The 23,626-nt window shown below is 38.6% G+C and overlaps 2 protein-coding genes across 5 annotated transcripts in view; both read left to right on the top strand.

The window, feature by feature from the left end:
• Positions 1-21,733, top strand: part of LOC122063642 (two-pore potassium channel 3-like) — a 36,794-nt gene extending 15,061 nt beyond the window's left edge. Inside the window, exons 2-3 of one of the 4 annotated variants that reach the window (XR_006135422.1) lie at positions 8,268-8,515; positions 21,614-21,733. Coding sequence is in view for 3 of the 4 variants with exons in the window: in XM_042627334.1 (XP_042483268.1) it covers positions 6,446-6,485 (40 nt within the window). In the remaining variant the exon portion in view is untranslated. Of the gene's footprint in view, positions 1-1,086; positions 1,222-6,445; positions 8,202-8,267; positions 8,516-19,795; positions 19,851-21,613 lie in introns of those variants that run through there. The other 3 variants (XM_042627335.1, XM_042627334.1, XM_042627336.1) reach the window with 3 other exon arrangements.
• Positions 224-22,078, top strand: LOC122063641 (two-pore potassium channel 3-like). The gene is made up of 2 exons (XM_042627333.1): positions 224-1,523; positions 21,614-22,078. The coding sequence occupies exons 1-2, from the start codon at positions 424-426 to the stop codon at positions 21,759-21,761; spliced, it is 1,248 nt and encodes a 415-aa protein (XP_042483267.1). The 5' UTR covers positions 224-423; the 3' UTR covers positions 21,762-22,078.
• The last annotated feature ends 1,548 nt before the right edge of the window (positions 22,079-23,626 follow it).

Raw genomic sequence — 23,626 nt, 5'->3', positions numbered from 1 at the left:
ACATAATACCTCTAGCTTCAACAATAAGCTAGATAACAAATTAGCTAATTAAAAGCAAATAAGGAGAGATGTAAATAAGCTTAAAACAAAAAAAATCGAAGGAGCAAATGTTTTGAATCTTAATTTGTTTTTTAAGATTTAGATTAAAAACCAACAAACGTGATGATCTAGAAAAGAAGGAAAACAGAAGGAAAAGATAAGTATCTTCGTAATAATAATGGATGGCGCGTAAAGTGGAGTCCGAGATCCACTGACTAACTGATCAGATCAAACTCCTACTTCACCTTTCTTCTTTCACCGTTGAAGCAGTTTCTCTCTCTGTTGGTGTGTAGAATTTTTGTACCGCCCCATGGTGATTCTGATACTTCCAGGAATTTGTTTTCCCTGCTAACCACAAAGTGGGTTTGAGGTGGTGACCCTTAAATGGAGAAAGAACCCTTACTTCCATATGTAAGAAAACCAAAACCACTTCAGCTTTCCTCAACACCTCCCTCTCTCTGCCCTCTCCCTGAAGATGGAGAATTAACCCTTCCTTTAACTCCATCAGAGCTCAAAGACCGAATCATCTTTGGTCCTTCATCTCCTTCCACTGAACCCTCTTCACTCCTCACCGATGCCCTAACCCTAGCCATCAATTCTCCTCGCTCATTTCCTTCTCAAGATACTCGTCAAGAGCAACAGTCATGGCTCACAGATCCCAATCACCGCTGGACCAAAACCAATCTTCATCGCTCAAAAACAGCCCCTGCTATGTCTGTCATCAACGATGTCGACCACCCTTCAATTCCCAAACCCAAATTCGCCTCTGGGTCGATCGTTCTCCAGGCTATTGTACTTCTTGTTATCTATCTCTCGCTTGGGGTACTCATCTACTCCTTCAATCGCAAGAATTTCACAGCGACTGAAACCCATCCTGTAGTTGATGCCCTTTACTTCTGTATCGTCACCATGTGCACAATTGGGTATGGTGATATCACCCCTAACTCCACTTCTACGAAGTTGTTCTCGATTATGTTTGTTTTAATTGGGTTTGGGTTCATTGATATCTTGCTTTCGGGGATGGTGAGTTTCGTGCTTGATTTGCAGGAGAGTTTGCTTCTGAGTACTGTTAAGGCTAGGGGAGAACATGATGCGAGGTCTTATATTATTGATGTGAAGAAGGGGAGGATGAGGATTCGAATGAAGGTGGCATTGGCTTTGGGGGTTGTAATTCTCTGCATTGGTATTGGGACTGGTTTTATGCATTTTGTGGAGAAGCTTGGGTGGTTGGATTCGATTTATCTCTCGGTTATGTCTGTTACTACTGTTGGATATGGGGACCACGCTTTTAACTCCTTGCCTGGTCGTTTGTTTGCATCAATTTGGCTTCTGGTCTCTACGTTGGCTGTTGCTCGAGCCTTCCTTTACCTGGCTGAGGCTCGGATTGATAAGCGTCATAGGATGATGGCGAAGTGGGTGCTAGATCAGGATATGACCGTTGCGCAGTTTCTCGCTGCGGATATTGACAATAATGGCTGCGTGAGGTGTGTGTGTTATTGTTTTATACCGTCTCTTCATCTACCAAAGTTGGTTTAATTTTTGATGATTCAGCCAAGCAAAAGAATTTATGGTATATTATGTGGATTGCTTATAAGCTTTCCATAATTTATTTACTATTTCGATGAAATCCTCAGGTTAAAGGGGTTTGATAGCGTTCAAGCCCTTGTTAATCCTGAATTCTGAGTATCCTGGATCTCTGGTTCACTAAGAGCTTCTAAGTTCTCCTGTTAAATGACGGAATGTTGAATTTCTACCTAAAGAGAAGACACCTAACCTCAATTTGGATTAAAGTTATAAACAGGAAGTGCCTTGAATTTTATTTTCATGAATAACTAATTTTATTGAGAAGGGCAACAAAATACTAGAAGAACAATCCATCGATGGGGGAAAGGTGACGATGTCCGCCTGCAAAGAAAGACACTGATAGACTCAGAACAGGAATGAATCCCGAAAACTCATACTTGGTCTAATCTCTCGTTGCTGCAGCAGGAAGTTTATTGATTTACTGATACTTCTTACAGAAAATATGCTAGATATATTATTGTCCAAAGGCTTTGAGGTTGCTCAGTGGACAATGGTTTCTACCTTCTAATGAAGAACAATGGCCTGTCATTTGAAGATAAGGTGCTCAAAGTTAAATGTGTAAAATAAGCTATAAATAGGAACTTTGTTGGCTTAGACTAGGACTCCATTTGGTAACAATCTCAGTCTACCAGAGTGATCCTTAGGTGGAAGTGATTTTTCTTGATCCCGCCTCACGGGAGTGATTTGTGGGAGTAGAATGGCATTTAGTAACAGAGTGTTGGAAGTGATTCTGGAAGAGAAAAAGATTAGAATCAACATTTGGATTTTACTTTATTGAATCACTTCTGTCACTGCACCCAATATAATGTAGTATTCTTATCACCTAAGGGATTTGGGTTAGAAAACCTCATGTAAATCTAGGATCGCAGAGATTAGGCACTCAAAATAGAAACCAGAATTTAGTAACTACCAGAGATAGAAACTCCAAAAATAGTAACTTCCTAAAATATTAACTCAGATTTAGCGGGTGCTGAAATTAGAAACCCGATTTGGAAAGTTCCAGAATAGAAAGCGGTAGAGTACTGAAAATAGAAGCAGGAACCAGAAATTAGAACGTAATTGAAAAGGTTCAAGATTAGAGTCTTTAGTAACTACAGAAATTTTGTAACTAAATCAAGGAATAGCAAGTGAGGACCATATTAGAAGCACATAACAGATTTAGTAACCAAGCAGTACTGAAATAGGATGTGAGTCAGAATTAGTAACTTGCTGTAAAAATAGGAGTAGAGAGGCTTATTAGTGTTGTAATGGCACTCAAGACCAGGCAGTAAACTGCCAACAAGACAGTAACACAATGGACTGATAGTAGGCTGTATTTGCTGTAGAAATCCAGGCCAGAAACTAAGAGGAACACTGCTAATAGTTAGGGATCAGAATCGCAGTTCAAAAGATAAACAGAAACAGCATAGAATGCATTGGGATCTGAATCACAGTTCAAAAGATAAACAGAAACAGCATAGAATGCACATGATGGAGAAATATTTAGAATCTGACCTTTAATGGAAGAAGGAAAAGAAGATAGAAGGTATAAGAGAGAGGGAAAAAAAAGGATATGTTAGGCCTCTCACCTAACTGTAGAGAAGGAATCCCACCAAGGCTTCCCTACTGCATCCCACAGTATAGCAGTTTGAATCCCACAAAACCATGCTCCGTCTCTTACACAAAACTCACAAGTTCATGGCTAAACTATTTCCCAAATCAGTGATAGTCTGTATGATCCCCTACTCTTTATTTAGAACTTCACGTAAACAAGCAAAGGCGGAAACCCCTATGTTGTATGGAAGGGAGAATCCTTTACGACTTATGTCTTCTTCAAAATTGAAAGCTATTCTAGAACATAAAAAAATAGAAACTAACTACTTTATTCCTTATAGGGCTTAAATCCTAAATATTTGGGCTTATTGAATTGGCCCATTGCAATGGTAAACCCAAAATTATGACACCCATGGCCCATGCAACCCATTGGGCACTCAAGAGTCAAATTCAGCCTCTTAATCCATTCGTGGTCCAATTGGATGGCCTGGTTTGCTGCTGGCCTTCTTATTCTTTTCAAGTTGATCATAATAATTATGAAAATACCATTATTACTTCTAGCATTACATCTAATAATTATGAAAGTGCCATTGACACTACTCAATAGGTGGTTCCTTGTCCATGATTTTTCATCGGAGACCTGCCACAAGCAGCTCAACTCCATAGACTACTAACTTGAAAGTTTAATTTAAGCTTTCCTTGTCTATCTTCTTTGAGATAGAAGAATCACCCCCTTTGAAGATAAAGAAGACCCACCGGTTGAATAATTTGTTTGAGGTCTTCCACTAGTATCAAAGAGAATTGCCATTGTTGCTATTCCTAACACCAATCGTCTTCCCATAGTCTCATTCTTTGTTTTCGCCTGGTGTTTCTTATCTTCCTTCCAATGTCTTTCAGTCTCATTTTTCTCCAAAATCACCTGTGATTTTCAAAATCCCACTGTTCAATCCCCCTCACGAAGTGAGGCTCAACATTGTCAAATTAAAAACATAGATAGAATAATAATGCAGGGCTAGATTGATTTGGATTGGGTTGGTCCACTTGTGAACCAGTTTTTTTGTGTTCAGTTTCTGGCCTAGGATCTACTTGCAGTTCAAGGAAGCATTTTTAAATCTTAGAAACTAAGACTCTTGTGACCTGTTTGAATGAGGTTTAATCTTGCAATTCTGGAGTTCATGAAAATCAGGAACCTTATCAACATACAGCTTGTGGGCCAGTTGGAGGTCTTTTAAATGGCTTATGAAATCCAAAATTCCAGGATTTCAGAATCTTTCAGCCCAATAATGGGCTAATTTTTTGGAGGATATTTCTCTTAGTTGTATTACACTTTGAATTGTCTAGAGTTTTCCTTATTTAGTGTTATTGATGCATTAGGACACTCCATTCTTAGCTTATGGCTAGAGGAGTTAATTTTAGTTTTGGTTTGTTTTATTTGTCTCCTTTCCCAATCATGGTCAAGTTTAATAGGAGTTATAAAAGCATGATGTAGGGCTAGATCACATAGGACCTAACCCCAGGCAGGATATGAAAATCTGGGTTGTAATAGGAGAACATTGAGAATTCACAATCCATGGCTCAAATGAGCATGAAATTTTACGTGAAGGTGGACAATAATATCCCCAAATTATCCTCCAAATTTGGTTTGAACCCACCAAGTAAGTACAAAACCAATCATGTTCATAGACACCACAAACAGGAGAAAATAGGGTTTAGAACCAGATTTGGGAGGAAACTTGTGGCTGGCTTATGGCAGACCGGATGGGGCTGAATCCTTGGTCGAAGGAGCCTCATAGGATGCTCTTTAAACCCTCCAAAAGGCCTTGCAGGATGGCTGTTGGATTGGGAGCATAGTTGTCAAGGAGTCGCTTAGGTGATGACTAGGCATCCAGGTGGCCTAGTTGGGGTCTAGGCAACTATTGCCTTGTTTCACTGGGGCCTTACTGCAAGGTGCAACACGTATTTATGTTTAATATCATTTAAGGAAATGTTTTTGTATTTCATTTACTTAAGATATTATTCACACACACACACACACAAAATATATATATATATATAAAAGCTAAAAACCAAAAGTCTGGTTTAATAATCTTTTGTTTTGATGTCCATGAAATTAATTTCGTTCAGGCGATTTTAACAGCATTTGCACAATATAAATTTAGTTTGAACGAAACATAACTTTGTGATTAAAACTCAGATTTAAGTAATCTTAGACTTGTTGGAAAACTGATTTTGTGCTATGCCTAATACAAAAAGTTTTATGTAAAAATAAAATCATTTGACCACTCAAACTTATTAGAGAGCAAGAAAATTTTCAAGTGTTGATGATGCAGATTAATAACCAAAATAGGCTTGTTTTATTAGGAATAAGCCTAGGATTGGGTTGTATATGTGTTGGGCCTTCAGTCCATGCGGTTTGGAATATATTGGGCCAATTTTATGGGTCTAAAAGAGGGGCTCTAAGATTGAGTACGTGATTACTAGTTAGTTTCTATTTTTCATTAGTTTCCTTTTTAGTTGGGTTGATTTGAGTTATATTTGTTTCCTTTGGAGTCAAGTATTAATTGAATCAAGTCATTAGTAGTTAGTTTCCTTTTTCAAGCAGTTTCTAATTTTAGTTAGTTTATAATTTCAGTTTTTAGTAACTATTGTATTAGGAGAATATTTGGTTTTCTTTTTGAGGAACCTTCTACTTTGTAATTCCCTCTCGCATCAACATTATAAATAAAGAGGAGGAGGCTCCTAAAAAAAGAGATGATTTTTGATAAAAAAATTAATGGCTGTTGCTATTGTCTTCTTTATGAAGAGTTGTCTTGTGTTTGATCAAGGCTGATGGAATTGGTGTTTGATCCAATTGACTCTTTGCGGTGTGAAGCCCAAGAGGTTCCTTTCAAGTGTTTTTCTTCTTTCTTTTTTCAAGGTTATTTACAGGACTATAGTGTTTCTACAGCCAGGTACAGGTCTGAACTTTCTTAATTTCTGGTTTTGGAATTCCCAGAGTTTCTCCCAATCGATCCTTCTCTGATCAGACTATCCAGCGGTCTGATGATTCCCATCTTCTGGTCGAGTGTGCTACCCAGTAGGAGGATGGTTCGATCCTAGTTTGAGGACCATCAGACCAGGGATTTAATTGTTCTGAAATTTCTCCCTATTCTGGCCGGTTCTGTTTTCTGCTCAGAATTCTGAATCAATTTTGTGCTGTGTGTTGCCGATTGCTTGCTGATCTTATGTTTCATTGTTTAGTCTCATTAATTGGTAATTTCAGTCCTTAATTCCTTGGCTGATTATTCAGTTACAGAATTTCTGAACTCTTGAGACCGATGATTTTCTGATATTTTATTGGGCTGGTTCTGGTTGTTCTTCTGATTAAAAAATCCTGCAGTTGAGACTTGGTTAGTTCTTCCTATCCTAGTCTACATTAGTTGATTTTTGATGACTTGATGCGACTTAATGTTGATTTTTGATGATCTGATGTGGCTTAATAATGATGTTTTTTATGACTTGATGTGACTTAATATTGTTTTTTGATGATATAAGGTACATGTAGCATACTAAATAATATTAGAAAAGGGGAAATAAAAAATAACACTCCTCCATGGTTCAACCAATCTCCTTTATCCGTCTCTTTTTCTAGGTGACTGCTATGTTTTTGGTTGTACTTGCTTTCTTCATCATTTACAACCACATGTTGATAAACTATCTCCCTGGGCTGTCAAGTGTGTCTTTCTTGTTTACTCTCGGACCCAGAAAAGTTATCAATGTTATAATATGGTTGTACAATGGCAATTTATTAGTATTGATGTTACATTTTTTGAAATCACTCTGTGTTTTCTGCTAAGATTCATACTTTCGATGCTGAAATGGTTCCTTGTGTGGATTCTTCGACTACTTCCCAACCAGCACCACTACAAGTGTATCTGCGGCATTCTAAAACATTACAACCTACTATAGTTTCTCCTTCTCTACCACCTATCCTTTGCTTGGAGCCCCTATGCATTCCTCCTCTACCATTGACTTACCAATGGCTTTTCACAAAGGTACTCGCTCTTGTACTGAAAATTTCATGGGTGCTTGGCCTAAGCACTTAGGCACCCCTCCACTGCCTTGGGTTGCTTGGCGCCTTGACATATATGATTGGGAGTTCTGGCCAAGCCAATCAGGTCACAAAATCCTGACGATCTTGGATTGATTCTGTACTTTATGGCTGTTCTTCAATCTTCACTGTATGAAGGTCTTTAAGGCTTCAAGTAGGCTTGATTTGATCACTCAATCACTCAATAAACAAAGCTAAAAAGGAAAATAAAGAAAGGGAAAAGGGTGAGAAGAGATTGTAGAAGAAAGGGGGTAAGGGAATGGCTATCTCATCTTGGGCCTCTCATCCTCAACTTTCACAGTTGATGAACAAACCTATCTCAGGTCTAGGAGTAAGCATTGCTCACAAATAAACTTCATTATTTCTTGTCTAAGCATAGAAATCGATTCTGGCCTTTATATAGGTTCCAAGCTGATTACAAATAGGAAACTACTAAATTAGAAAACTTCTTGAAAATAGAAACTAAGACTTAAGTGATTACTCCTTCCTAAACCAAACTACTTTTTAGCTAAGAAAACATGTAAATAGAAACTAATATTAGACTAATATCTTCTAACAATTACAATAAAACTAACTTGCTTCTTAAGAAAAAAAACCAAACAAGAAAACAAATCCTAGGACTTAATCTTCCTGAAATCGATGGACAGAACTGAGCACTTCTGAAGTATTCTTCCTTCCAAATCTGATGGGACAGCTTTATGCTTCTAGAAGGATCATATGGGGCACCAGTACTGTTCACGTGAAGAGTGTTCATGAGTACCGTTCACATGAACAGTAATTCCTGTTCACTCTCTTCTTCCTCATGCTTTGATGTAGATCAAAGCATATAAAGGGGAGACCCTCATTACGATTTGAAAAGGGATTGAATTAGTTATTTGAAAGAGATTGTTCTCTCTCTCTCCCCTCCCAATGATCTCTATTCTCCTCTCTTCTTCCCCCCCCCCCAGCAATTGTCTTTTTACTTTTTTCATTCTTGCGACACCATTTTTAATATATCTAAAACCCGCCACCTGGGCGTTAGCCCGTTTATATTGTGGCAGGCTTTTTCTTGCTAGGCAGATCATTTTCCATCGATTTGATTTGCATCAAAGAATGGAAGCCCAGAACCATAGTCATCCCTTCACTTGTGCCATCTGGCTCCTACAGCTTCATTCTTGGCCGCCACATATGCCTTCTCTGTCCCAGGTGAATTCAATCTGATGCTGCTCGACCACCTAATCACAAAGCTCGAGCTTAACTGTAAAGGCTGCTGCTGCAATATAATGCAGGGTACGCCACAAAGGGTTTGTTTGTTGACTTAATAATTGTGAAAAAGTTGTTTGCTTTTCCTGAGAAAAAAGAGAAAAAGGTTGTTGGCATTCCAAGGAAAAATGAAATAAAAAGAAAGAATCTGAAGTAGGAAGGATGATAAAAGAGGACATGATTTCTGGCTGGGAAGAAGAAGATTACTATTAGAATTTAGAAAAGAAAAAGAGAACGTAAAATTGAGTAATTTATATTTCTTTTATAAAGTTGAGAAAAATAAAAATATGTTAATATATATTTGCTTTAGATTGGGTTTCTTCAGTACCAATTCGAATTCTATTCATATAAATGACAAAAGAAAAAAAAAAAAAGGAGAAGAAAGGGATTGATCAAAAGAGGGATATTCCTTGGTTCTAAGCCTACAAGATGAGTGCAGAGTGATTTAGATGATCCCATGCATGGTCTCAAGTATTGCAGGAGGAAGAACCAGAACCAGCATTAATCTGGTTCAGATCTGGTCCAGCTAGCAGTCCCATCGAGCCAGCCTTGGACCTGGTACAAGAGGACAGAATTTTGTCTATGTTTTGAATTTTATTTTGTCTCTTTATGAGGCTTACACAGAGAGCAACAGTCTCCATCAATTTCTACAGCTTTCTAGAAAGAATTTTGTTTCCTTTTTTAGGTTTTCTTAGTTAAAGAGTACTTAGATTCAGTTATTTGTCTCTAAATGTTTCTCGTCTTTCTTCTTGACCAAGGAAGACAGAACTTCCTTTTTTTTAAAGTTTCTTTTTTTTGTAACTTACCAAATTTTGAAGCTAGGCTTCTCCTATGAAGGCTAGCGGATTGTAAGCTTGAATCACATTTAAATTTATGAATTTGAAAGCTCTTGCTTGTAGAATTTTGGTCTGAGAAAGACTTGTGTCAACAGTTGAGATAGCTGTGGGTGAGAGGCTAATGTAAGACTAGATCACATAGGACCTAATCCCAGACAGGATCTGATAATCTGGCTGAATTGAGGTGGAAGTAGTGAACTCATAGAACAATGGTCCAATGGACCAACAAACCTGGTCGAATGGGGACTGATATCAGGTCAGTAGAACAACTAAATAGGACCACAGTAGGTTGGTATTGATGTAGGAACACAGCAGCAAGTTTCAACCCAGAAATTAGGGTTCCTGGTCAGAATTGGAGAATTCTTGCAGCTGGCTGTAGGCTGTTCAGGTGGGTCTGGAAACCAGGTCGAGTTGCCCCCTAGGTGTCCTCAACAACCCCCTAAAAGGGTTCCAAAAGTTGGCTGTTAGTTTGGGAGATCTTGAGGAAGTCGATCTAGGTCCAAAACCCTGATTGTTGAGGTCGATTCTGGTCTTCTTGGGTGGTCTTCATCAAGATTTGGTAGCTGATCCTTGGGTCTTCAAACAAGTACTTCAACACTGTAAGATCACTCTCTCACAAATTGGATCAAAGAAGAAATCAAAAGGAAGAAAAGAGAATTCGATGGAGGGGTTGAGAGGGGGAAGAAGAACAGGTTTTGGGCATTTCACCCCTCAAGTTTGGGCATCTCACCCCTCAAGTTTAGGCATCTCACCGAGGGCATCTAACTCGACTGCATCTCATAGCAAACAGCATAAGCCATCTTTCATAAACAGATATTCATTAACTTAAAATTGATTACAGCACCTCTTAAATAGGAGTAAATTCAGCTTACCAATTAGAAGGTAACCAAAAAAGGAAACTAACCAAAGAATAGAAACTAATTGACTTTCCTAACAACAAACTACTTGTTAACCAATCAAAAGTAAAAAATAGAAACTAATCAACTTCTTTATTCTTTGCCTAACAAGGGATCTAAAAAGGAAGCTAAACTAAAGCAATAAAATTAGAATCCAATCTTCCAAGCTGTAGCTGTCAATGTAGAGGAAATCTGGAATTCTGGTAGCTTCTGGGCACTCTTTAATCGATGGTTGCTGTAGGGCATTCTAGAATTCTTCATAATAAGATAAAATTGTAAGGGTTACTGTTCACATGAACTACTCGTGAACAGTGTTTCTGGCTTGAGGGGATCAAGGTGGGGGTTGGCTGGTCCAACATTGGACTTGGTTCGATGGGGCCAGCCAGCCCCTTCCTTGTGCAACCTTGATCTACATCAGAGGCCCAAGGCTGAGAGAGCCTATCCCATCCACATCTATCCTGTCAACTTTTCTCTTGTTCTCTCTATTTTCTCTTCTGTTTGCTCTATATTTTCTGAGTGTTAAGTGACTCGTTGGGAGTATTTGACATGTTCATTAAGCCTTCATCAACAGTTGCTAGTTATTGTAGATTTGAAGCCATCAGCATCATGGTTTAAGATCTTGCTCTCGCCCCCCATCTCGCTAATCCAAAAAAGAGAGATCTTGCCAGATCTCGCCGAGATCATGTATTTTTTTGCGGTCGACTCGGTGGTTGGTCTTGGTGGTCATATGGTCTTTGTAGTCCCTGAAACACAATGGAAACATCAGTTTTTTAAAAATCAAACTTAAAATGGTACTTTGACTTTGTACCCTATGTAAGTAATCTCTGGCTCTTTGAACCCTAGGTCACTATGCTTTATTCCACAATCCACATTCCACAACCAACACATGACACACCATAATCTTAAGAATTTAAAAAACATCATAGATAATTACTTAATTGATTAACAATAAACATTGATGACTGATGAGTCACATTAACATACATTTGAAAATTTGAAATGACATAAGATAGGCTATTGATGATGTTTCGATAAAAAAATGGGTTTGAGAAGATTTTTTTATCTAAAATGGTTCTTGAGAAGAAAAGTAACTCCAAATGTGGATGAGGAGGTAATGTTCTCTACTTTTTAATCTTCAATGAGTGTAAGAATGGAGATCCTCAAACAAAAGCACCAAAATTCTTGCCCCTTGGTTTTTTTTCTTCAAAAAAGTAGAGAGAGAGGTGAGATCTTGGCGAGATCTGGAAAGATTTTGGCAAGATTTACTGAGATTTGGCGAGATCTCGGTGAGATCTCGACGAGATATTGTCGTTTTTCAATCTTGCCTGTGATCGCGTCTCACTATTCTAAAAAAACGAGATCTTGAACCATGATCAGCATCTTGCCGAAGCTCTGAGAGAGTTTTTTGGGCAGGATTCAGATCTCCAGTTCCCTTGATCGACTTCAATCCAGCATTTGGGATTTTATTTGACACCCCAAAAAAGGCCTTCGACCAGGAGTTCAAGACCTGGTAAGGTCTATGTTAGGAGATCTCTGTTTTCTCCAAAAACCAGCTCTAATTTTGCCTAAATCAAGAAGTTGCATCTCTCTTCAATCAGCCAGCAGAAGTTTCTGATCTTTTGGCAGTTTACTAGGCCCTATACTACCTACCATCGACCAGAAGAACGGATCCATCTGGGCTTTGGTTAGTGAGTTACAAATTTTCACTCCTTGACCTAATTTAGTTGATTTCTCAGCTACAAATTCTGTGTTAGAATCTGATCCTATTCTAATCTGTTAATTGGAGCCTATTGTTGATATATGTTGGGGTTAAATACATCTGTATTCAGCTTGACATTCCAGAGATTGCTCAATTCTTTCTCAATTTAATTGCCAGCTGCATGGTGGAAGTTAACCATTTCAGTTCTGTGCGGACCGTTGCTTGTGGCCTGGAACCCATTTTGGGCATTTGTGACTGACATAGCTGGAGAGAACCCTGGAGTTAAGGAGCTTGACAATGAGTGTAAATTTCATGCATCTAGGTGTCTTATACTGGTTGATGGAGGCACCCATGCTGAGAGCATAGTCCATTAGCTTGTTAAAGGTCCTGCCTGGACTATTGATTGACTCTTCAACCGTGAGACAGAAATCCTCAAAGACAGATGGCGGATCTTGGGTCAACCCACCAAGCCGGAGCTCCTAGTAAAGGACGTGATATCCTAGGATGGTGGACACTGGTGTGCTCGGATATAGATGCATCGAAGGGATCTAGAAGGCTGACGACATTCTTGATTGCATTCTACAACTCCAGCTCTTCGGTCTTGTCGGAATCAATGCTCAGAACGACGTTCTTTTGACACACGAAGTTGAATTGTGGTTTGTCCAGACTAACGGTAGAGCCTTGTATTTGTAACCCACAAATTAAATTAAGCATTGGATGTAACAAAATGGAAAAATATGAAAGCATTGAGGAAACTAAGGGCGGCAAGTTGCAGATGGAGGGCACAAGGTCGGGTGTGGGGAGTTGCAGAGGTGGGGGAGGGAAATGGGGCAAATGGTGGGGTGGATGTGGGGGTGGGGTAGAGGGCAGAGGGTTGCAGTGGTGGGGGTGTCTTACAGTGAAAAGGGAAAGGGAAAGGAGGGAGAGGGAGAGAAGAAGAGGAAGCCAAGCGAGAGAAGAATGTCGAGGATCAAAACTGTTTTTGTAGCGTTGTTCGGATCCTGCAAATCAAGTTTTTGGTACTTGATCTCTTGCTCCTAGAGCAGAAAGAAATTGGACCGTTCGATATGCAAGAGCATAAATATCAAGCCACATTTTCCCGACGTAATCTGCTTCCAAACTACTCATGGAGAACAAAAGATCAATGGAATCACTCCCATGGAGTGTTACCAAAGGGGAGCCTATATGTTTGAATGGAGAAATGAAATTTTAACATAGAATAGGACTCCTTACATGTGTTGTTTTAATAGTGGTGTTGAGTAAGACTCCATCAAATTATTAGGCTAAAGATGTCTTTTATAGGAGTAGATTGATATCAGGACAGCGGAAAGTCTATAAGGTTAACTACTTTTAAGTTGTTTATTTGGTGGATATAAAGGATTGGTAGTAAGCGAGGTGGAGGTGGTTATCCTTGTCAAGGAGATTAACTTCTGCGGGGTTCTTTAAATATGGTTTGATGGTTTTCAATTTGTGTTTTTGAAGTTAAAGAGGAAAAAGAAGAGGAAAAGAAAGGTGGGAAGAGAAGAGAGATGGCTGTAACTTTAGGAGCCACAACCTTGTGTTGAGATTCCCACTTCATTCAATATAGATAATAGTGACATGTGACATTACCCTACTAAGGGCATAAAAGGAAATAAAGGACAGAAAATATATATATACATTTTTTTAAAGTTGCTGTTCACATGAACTTACTATTCACGATACGGTTCATGTGAACAGTGGTCTGAACCACTTAATTGATAACTTCTAGTACCCTCCCTGAAGATGTAGTATAGAATCATGCCCAACCTACAAATATAATCAACTCTACCACTCCCAGGAGACATTGTAAAAATATCTGCAAGTTGTTCTGCTGTGCAAACATGACTTGTAGAGATAACTCCTTGCTGTAGTTTTTCTCAAACAAAATGGCAATCGATCTCAATATGTTTCATTCTCTCGTGGAACACTGATTTGATGCAGTATGAAATAGTAGCCTGGTTATCACACCACAACTGCATATTAGATGTACCTTCAAACCCAAGCTTAGTCAACAATTGCTTCACCCACATCAACTCATAAGTGACATGCGCCATGGCTCGATACTCAAAACTCTGTGATAGATCTAGCCACAATAGTTTGCTTTTTACTCTTCTAAGACACAAGGTTTTCTCCAACAAAGGTGCAGTACCCAGTAGTTAATCGCCTATCAAAAAGAGATCCGACCCAATCAGCATCACAAAAGCCTTCAATACGTCCATGATCAGAGTATATCAGACCACGACCTGGAGCTTTCTTGTGATACCTCAGAATATGAACAATATCATTCCAATGAGATGTACGAGGAGAGAGTAGGAACTGACTCACAACACTGACAGGAAAGGCGATATCAAGTCTAGTCACAGTCAAATAATTCAATTTTTTCAACCCACCTCTAATTCTTCTCAGGATCATCTAAATAGCACCAATTTCAGCTGTAAGTTTTACATTGGGATCTATGGGAGTATGTAGAGGCTTGGATCTAATGGAAGGCCGATAGGGGGAAGGGAAGGAATCCCTGAGATGGGTCTCAGAATGCAGGGGGAGAGGGAGAAATCTCACTAAGAAAGAGGGGGGGGGGGAAGAAGAATCGCACACACGCCCGCAAGCTTCACAAACACTCAACTCAATTCATCTTTCAATCTAAGTTCTCCATCGGTTACAACCAATTTATAGAAAAGAAAATACATAGAAAAGGAAACCAATTGAAATAGGAACTAGCCTAAACTAGGAAGCAATTCATAAAAAGAAACAAGCTCTAAACCGACTCTAACGCTTATGTACTCAACTTCCTAAAATAAACAAAATAAAATAAACTAAAGATATTATTCTCCTAAATAAAATCAACTATTAAAATCCTACTATATTAAATAATCAAATATGAATCTGGTTTATCTTTGACTGGATACCCAGATGGGTAGGGATTGCTCCATTGGTGCGTATCTGCATCAATTCCCTTGGTTGTTGAGAAAAACTCATCCATGAGTTTTGTATAATGGGAGAATCAACACTAATCAATCAAAATCCATACTTGCTTGTATGAAGTCACCATCAAGACCATTATCGAATGCTATGAAATCCACAATGCGAAATTCTTGGGTGAAGTAGTGACTTGGAAAAATAAAACCAACCGATTCACTAAAGAGATCAACCGATTTAAATTTTTTCACAAGTTGACTTTCAACGATCGTTGGCGCCATCTCGTCTTCCATCATTGGTGACTCATCTTCTTTCTCGTCCACCTGTTGCTCAATGGTTGAGATCATATCATAGAAGATAGAGTGCATACAATCATAGGTGATTAGTGCTTGGTCTTTGATGTCCCTGCATTGACATTGAATCTCTTGGTAGTGTTGTTGAGTCTTGTCAAACTTCTCTCGTATCTGTTGCATTTGTTGACGGATATCCAATAAAAGATCAAGATCCATTAGCTTGGTTTGCCATTCAGAATCACTATGGACCCACTATGGCAGGAAAACACTTAACAACAAAGGGTGAATGGCAAAAAGAGTAATTAAATGGAAGTTTAGAATGAGATGGCAAAAGTGTAAATAAATGGAACTTGAGATGAGGATGGCAGGGGTGTAAATAATTGAAGTTCAATTTAAACCACAAAGGGATATCACGTGTGGGGCCAGGGTTATACTTGGAAGTAAGTAAGAAAAGAGGAACAAAAGGAAATAAAAGAGAGAGGAAAAAAATGGGAAGATCAAACAAATTAAAGAAAGGAAAAGAGGAAAAAGCCTTGGGGGTGGAGCTTGGATTACTGAAAAAAAAATGAGGTTTTACCCTTTTGGACATGGCTCTCTCGACTCTGGGAACCAGTGATAGAGGCGCTGGCTAGAGCAGTGGAAGAGGCAGACGCTCTCTTCTTCTGGCAATGACAAGCAATGGTGGTTCCAGGGACTGCTGCGATTGGCGATGGAGGAGAAGCTTCAATCAGCAGGTCTGAAACCAGGTATGCGTTCTGGTCTCTGTCTCTTATATGCTCTCTCTTCTTCTTCTTCTTCTTTTTGGTTTGGCTACTGGCGACACCCTAGGACAGGGAGGGTGGTTTGATCAAAGGGAGTTAGGAGAAAGAGGAGGCAGTGAGATGCGGCTGAGTTTCTTCGAGGGATTTTTTTTTTAGCCGGCAAAACCTTAGAAAAGGGGTTTGATCGAAGGAAGTTGGGAGAAAGAGGAGGTCAGTGAGACAGGGAGGGTCGATTCTTCTCTGGACAGAATCAATTCTCTCCTTTTTTTTCTTTTGGCTTCTCTGCTACTGTTGTTTGGCAGCAAGCAATGGAAGGAGGGAGGGAAAACGTTAAAACAAAGAAGGGTTAGGAAAGAAGTGGAATAGGGAGAGAACGAAGGAATGATCCTTCGGCTTTGATACCAAGTTGATGGAGGGTTGGTTGGGGAAGGGAAAAAATCCTTGAGATGGGTCTCAGAGTGTAGGGAGGAGAAATCACACTAAGAAAGGAGGGGGTGGGAAGAAGAATTGCACACATGCTTGCAGGCTTCACAAACACTCAACTCAATTCATCTTTTAATCTAAGTTCTCCATCGGTTATAGCCAATTTATAAAAAAAAAAAAAAAAAAAAAACATAGGAAAGGAAACCAACTTAAGTAGAAGCTAGCCTAAACTAGGAAGCAATTCATAAAAGGAAACAAGCTTTAAACCGACTCTAACTCCTACGTACTCAACTTCCTAAAATATATAGTATAAAATAAACTAAGATATTATTCTCCTAAATAAACAAATCCTACGAGATCAAATAATCAAATATGGATCTGGTTCATCTCTGACTGGATACTTAGATGGGTATAGATCGCTCCATGGGTGCGTATCTGCATCAAGACCCTAGCATTCTAGTTTCTGTAAGCAAATCCAAATGATACTTACTCTGAGAAAGTGAAATTTATTTCCTTGACTGAGCAACTTCAATACCCAAAAAATATTTTAATCTTCCCAGATCCTTAGTTTGTAACTTCTGCTGCAACTGAACCTTCAAACTTTGGATGCCTTCAACATCATAATAACAATATCATCAACATAGACAATAAGAAATATCCTCTCTATACCAGATCGCCGATAGAAAATCGAGTGATCACTGTCTCATCATGACAGTCCAAACTCAAGTGCCACATCAGTAAACTTGTCAAACCATGCCCGAGGAGACTGCTTCAAACCATACAAAGACTTCTTGAGCTTGTGCAATGCCAGACTCCCCCTGAGCAACAAACCCCCAGAGGTTGCCCATGGGAATAAAGGACCAAATCCCATGGTGCTGCAGAAAGCTTTTTATAAAATGTTCTGAAGGTTGTCTCTTTAGATAGAACAGATTCGTCGTGAGTCGGTCTCAATTCATCAGTTGGGCCAGAACAAATAACTTTAAACAAGTGCCATCAAGAATGACTAGTGCCAGAAAGAAAGACCAGTATGAGGGAAAGATCTATTGACCGAAATCAGTACACGAAAAAGATGCACCGATGCCCTGAAAGACATTGACCTGAACGAGTGATGGAAAGAGAGTGACTAGAGCCAGAAGGAATTGATCCAACCCCTTTTTAAAGGAAAGGAAAATTTTGGATTGGTAGTTATCAGAAAATTCATTGAGAGAATGAAACAGTGAGCCTGTGGAGGTATTGGTCAAGCTGGGTTTGGAATCTGGTTATTGTTGAGCATATTAGATATTCGTTTCACTTTTCCTGACGAGAAAGGGTTTTGGGGCTAACTTGGTGTTGAAGGTGGAAGGTTGCCTTTGTAGGCTTGTCTTTTACATATTGTAATTTTAAAAACAGACCAGAGACTGAACCAAAAAAGGTTTCAGCTTTCCCATTTTACTGCTTCACCCAGAACAAGGAATCATTGCGAGGTCCAGATCAGATTTAACCTGTTTTATCCGACTCAATTTTTAATGTCTGCTCAATTTTGTTTTTACTTGTTTTGAGCCTACAAGATCACTCTTATAAGGGGTTTTGTTATTATTATTCTTTCCCACTTAAGTGGTTGATATGTCACCCTTCCATAGCAAGGCTGATGGGGCATGATCTTTTGGAGGGAATTTGACAATTTGTGTTGATGCTGTGTTTACCATAAAGTTCATAATTGTACTAAGTGTTACTGGTGCAGAAGCATCCTCCTGTACTGTTTATCTTCAACCTTAAATTGTTACTGAAATCAGCATAGAAGGGTAATTTTATGAAAGCAGCTAAGCAATGAATCAAAGAGTTCAGTTTTCTGTCTTACTCTTTGCCAATAGCCAGTGGACGGAGAAAGTTTTATTTAATTAATTTTTTCCTTCTATGTCAGAGTAGAGGAGTTTACTGTTTTAAGAAAACAAGCTTTACTATTTTAGGAATTGCAAGTTTTAGTATACAAAGTAAATTCCTTCTGTTTACAGTAATCCAAAGTTGCAAAGGTTTTCTGGTCTGCGCAGACCTGATTGGTATCTCTGCTTTGTGCTTTAGTTGTGCCACGTGGAAGGGTGATGTTTTGGACTGGTCACGTGTGAAATTTCAGACCATAGCTGTCACGGCGTCTTTGGGAACTAAGGCGCTAGAGGGGGCCTGAATGTAAGGCGACCAAAATGCGCCCTAGGTGATGAAGGTGACACTAGTTGTCAAGGCACCAGTATGCCAATGCGGTCACCTAAGTGACACCTAGGTGACACCTTGAACTATTTTTCAGACTCAGCCTCAGCCTCAGCCTCAGCCTCAAGCATATACCTTCCCAAGGAAATGGCATATTTTCATGCATTTGCCTTCTGTCTTGTATTGGCTTCCCTCCTCTTGTAGTCATCTTTCAGTTGCATCGGACCTGCCACATGCCACATGCCACATGTGTGCACTGTGCAACCAGAGAACCTGGCCCAAGTTGGCAAAAATATAACTGTTTGGGTTGAGATTTCTTTGATCACAAGTCTTTAGTTATGGTTTGAGTGTAAGATAGAGAATCTATACACGGGCATATGATGGTTATGCTTTTGCTATATGTATAGAGTGGAATCCAATATCAGTGTCTTTGTTTCTTTTTTGTCAGTGGTGCTATTATCTGTTAGGCTGTTACATTTACTTAAGAGCTTCTTCCCTTGCAACTGTGGATACTTACAAGCTCCGAGAAAGTCGTTTGAAGTGGTATGGCCATGTTCAACGGAGGCCTAAGGATGCCTCAATAAGAAGTGATCAGATTCCGATTGAAGGAGCTAAAAGAGCCAGGGGCAAGCCTAAAATGACCGTAGGAGAAGTTGTGAGGAATGACATGCATAGTCTAGGTCTTGTCCCAAGTATGACCTCGGATAGAGCCTATTGAAGGGCAAGGATCCATGTAGTTGACCTCATTTAGCTGAGATTCTCCAGACTTGTTGGGCTGTGCTTTGTTCCGCTTACTTTCATTTCCCTTTTTTCTCTTTTGTTTCTCATTTTTCATCTCTTCATTTCTTCACTCCCCCTATTTTGTTTGGACCTTAGTTTTCCCTACTTTGTTTGGTATAGATCCATGTAGCCGTCCGCATTAAGCTGGGATAAGGCTGAGTTTGTTGTTAAGAATCATCTCCTTTGCTTTCTTTATTGAGTGCGGACTAAGATTTTTGAAATTACTGGTTCTTTAAGAATGGTATGGATTGCATATTTGCCAGACCCGGAAGGTCAATTGACCAAGTAACCTGCTTAGGTTTTCCTGTAACAGGAAAATCTCTGGAATATTAGTTGGTAATAGATTATATCTGCATAATTTCTTTCAATTTGGTTATCACTTGTGGTCAAACACAACTGAAAATTATATTGTTGGAAACTGATCTGTTTAATGATCTTAATCGAATCGAAGTTTAATTTCTATTGAATTGATTGTATTTAGGTCTGATTTTAAATGTCCAGGGTTTTGTTACGGTTAGATGTCATTTGATCCTTTCAAACTTGGAAGCCTAGTCAGGTGCTCTACTTGACTTTCTTGACTGTGGCTGCTTTTTTTGTTTTTATTTTTTATTTTTTTAAATGTGGATGTAGCTTTAGTTATACAACCCTGCTCATTTGGGAAACCGGGATTGAAGTTTTCCTGTCTAGTGATCTTGGGCTAGGAAGAGTCAGTTTAAAAAAAAAAAAAAAAGAACCCATATTTGGCAAGAGGCTGCAGAAACTGAATATATATACATTAGTTGATTTGTGGAATTCATGTGTGTGAGGAGAGATCTTTGGTGTTGCAATCAATATTCAATGTAGGCTCTCCCCAATCTCTATAAACTGGACTTCAGTGGCTACCAACAAGGACGATAGACTGGGCAGCTGGGGACCTATGTTGACAAGTTCTGATAATTTGGAATTTATCGCCTGATCCAGTTACTAAGCCTGTTAGCTGGGTTTGGGATTGCAAAAGGCTTTATTGACAGCAGAATTTGGAGTTTTCACAGCTTAAACTTGTTATCGTGAAGTCCATTTGGAGGTTTTTTATAGGTTAGAACTCTCGTCTTCCCCTTAGGGTGCTAGTAATTCAAAATGTTTGTTTCCCCCTCTTAATATGAAATGATATCTCAAATATTAATCAGTTAAAAACGTTATTCCTAATGTGTGTGACATGCCTGGTGTGCTTAATCAATCTGTCACCTTGATTTATTTGTCCAGTGGCATATGATGTGTGGCTTGGTATAACAGAGTTTGTTATATTATCTTTGGTGGGTATTGCCATGTTAAAGGAGGTTTTTTTACTGAAATATCTTAGGTTATCATTGGTCAAGTTACTGCCCATTAGTGTTGTTGGTTGGATAGGAGTAGCAGGCCTTTGAATCAATTTATTATTTCCCATTTGGAGTTGTCAAAATTTTCTCAACATGTCAACTTCTTTGTTTTAGTCATGGAAATCGATATCTTTGGGTGATTTGATCTGTAATTATTCATTCCCAACTTTGATATTTATTTTTTACTTGAACTCTAAATCAATTCATGTATATTACTCTGAAGTCTTCAAGGTGTAAGCTGTAACATGGTGGGATAGTAGCATTCTTCATGGGACCCGACTTAAATTTATTCAAAATTTGATCATTTTGCTTCTGATATGATTTATTTACTCTTTTCTTAAGATCACACTAATTTTTAAGTGTGTGCCTTCTTGTAACCAAAGTGATGAATTGAGAAGTTACATGCTTTTTTATTGGCCCTTTGTTGTATTCGCTAAAGTTCTTTAAGTTAGAGGGTGAAAAAAGGTTTTCAAAATAATTTGAAGTGACTTTATTGGCCCTTATCTTATTCTCAAGAGCTGTCATTGTCTTGTTTTTTTTTCAAGTACAGCTGTAAAATAGCAAGATTTACATTGAAAGTAGTGTTATAGTAAAAGGGGAAAAAGGTAAGGTTAAAACTTCTTTATCACCAACTTTTATCATAAGAAGATTTTCCCAATTTTTAATTGTTCATTCCTTTAGTCCCTGACAAGTAGGGCTTTGAGAATAACCTTTTCTATTCATTTAGGGGGAAAAGTAAATAAATTTCAAGTTTCTGGTTACCATCTATATTTTCCTGTCCCCGAAGTTCTTGTTTTCCAGTTTCAAATTTCTGCACCTTTGAACTGTATTCCTGCCATGGGATTGTGATTTTCACTTGCATCTCACTTTTTGCTTCTCTCAACATATAAACTCTCTCATAAAAATGGATTTTGTCTCTTCCTGTGAATAAATCTTGCACTTGTTTCGTATTTTATGTTCACAGCAAATCAGAGTATGTCATATACAAGCTTAAGGAAATGGGAAAGGTAGCAGAGAAAGACATTCTACAGATCTGCAACCAATTTGATAGGCTGGACACCGGCAATTGTGGGAAGATTACTCTTGCTGATCTGATGGAAAGTCATAACTGATTGATCGCAATGCGGGTTTGGTTCCTCCAATTGAACAAAAGGGTGGCCTAAGAGGGAAAAAGAATGGCAACACCATTCATTCACCTCTAGTTCTTGGATAGAAGAGATTACATTTTGTATTAATCTCTAGTTCTCAGAACGGCCATATTTTTTTTTTCTGTCTTTCTAGGTACGGCTATATGTCGTCACATGCAGATTGTATATGGGGTTGTACAAGGTGAAAGGTGTTGCTGTCTACTAATTTGTATAGTAGAAATTATAAAGTTTAATGCAATTATAGCTCATTTAATTGAAAAAAAAAAATTGTTTCCACCCCATTTAAACATTTTCGAAGCATAGAATCAGTCTCATCTTACAATTTTACAATTGGAAGTTTGGTGTTTTCTGGACTTCCTTTAAGAGGTAGTAGCTGCAGTCTTCCTTTTTTGGAACTTTGATTTTTTCTTAGATCAGTGGAAGGACAAGGAAATTCTTCTTAAAAAATTGTCTTGGTGGAGCCTCCAGTAGTAAAGTGCCATGCAGCAGGAAAGCTTCCTGGCTTTTACTAATCAAACCTTCATCACCAAAGCCTCTATTCTGAACGCATTGAGATCATTAAAGCAGGTTTTGTTTTGGCTGCTGTACCCAACTGATTGTTCATGGATGTTTGCTCTTGCAGTTTGCAAAGTCTTAATTACTAAATAACCAAAAAAAATAAGGAAAAAAAAAAAAAAAAAAAGAATTACTAAAATGATAAGAAAAATTGCAGTTAACACGAACATGTAGGATAATGATAACAAAAGCTTCTCTTTTAGTTTTAAAAAAATTCACTTCTCTTCTCTTCAATTTCCCTTACAACCATACAGAGCCTAAAGAGATCCCTAGAAGTAGAATGTCCAGTTAACACATAAAAGTTCAGCTCCATGAATATTTAGATAAAGTGCCCCTTAGATAGATATAAAGAAGAAGATTGCATGAGGGTTTGCTGGAGAGATGGAAGGGAGCAGATCGAGGTTGGTTCACGATAATGGCAATGGTGAGTATGATGAAGGAGATCAAGAGTGTTCTGATCGTGCTCCACTTTCTAGGGCACAACAGGCAGTCTTGATTCCAGTAAGAGGTTTTTCCAACCCTTCCAAATGCTAGGGAGGTGGTTGTTAATGGTGGAGATGATGAGGTTCAATGGGTGCTAGACCCTACCCCTAAGAAATCGTACTCAATAGGTTGTAGGAGGAGATTCCATGCTGAAGATTGAAACTTTGTCAAGCCCTATTCATGTTGGAAGTATAACCAAAATAGTCAATCCCCACCAAGATTATGAGAGTACTTTGCAAAAGTTTAGATTTGCACTGATCGGCCATGTTAATTTTCGCATAGCTTCCTTGGAAGATCTAAGGAGGATTGCGAGAGAATCATGGAACTTGAAGGAGAAGGTGGCCATGTCACCTTTGGGTAGGGGATATATTATTTTCCAATTTTCTATGTAATGTGACATGTCTGCTATCTGATAAAGAAGTTCGATGAAGTTTTCGAATCAACTTATTCATTTTCAACGATGGAAACCAGATTTCAATATACATGAAAACCAAGTTTCAACCATGTAGTCTCTATCAAGAGGTGAGTCGACTCATGTAGTATCTATAGTTGTGAGAAGGAATCTTTCCAAGGATAGACTCCCACATACGGTTGTGGAAACTTTTCAAATTACCCTATGTTTGCTTTCACCTATTATGGAGAAAACGTCTTCTGTGGAGAAATATTCTCAAACGATTTCTTCAATTTTAGAAACTATTCAAATTGCCCCATGCTTTCCTTTGCTAATCATGGAGAAATCAGCTTAAGTGGAGAAATATTCTCATATGATTTCTCCAATTGTGGAAACTATT

Source organism: Macadamia integrifolia, unplaced genomic scaffold (genome assembly GCF_013358625.1).
Source record: "Macadamia integrifolia cultivar HAES 741 unplaced genomic scaffold, SCU_Mint_v3 scaffold1400, whole genome shotgun sequence".
Classification (NCBI taxonomy): Eukaryota; Viridiplantae; Streptophyta; class Magnoliopsida; order Proteales; family Proteaceae; genus Macadamia; species Macadamia integrifolia.
Note: the sequence above shows the minus strand (reverse complement) of the source record. Positions and strands in the feature narration are given on the sequence as shown.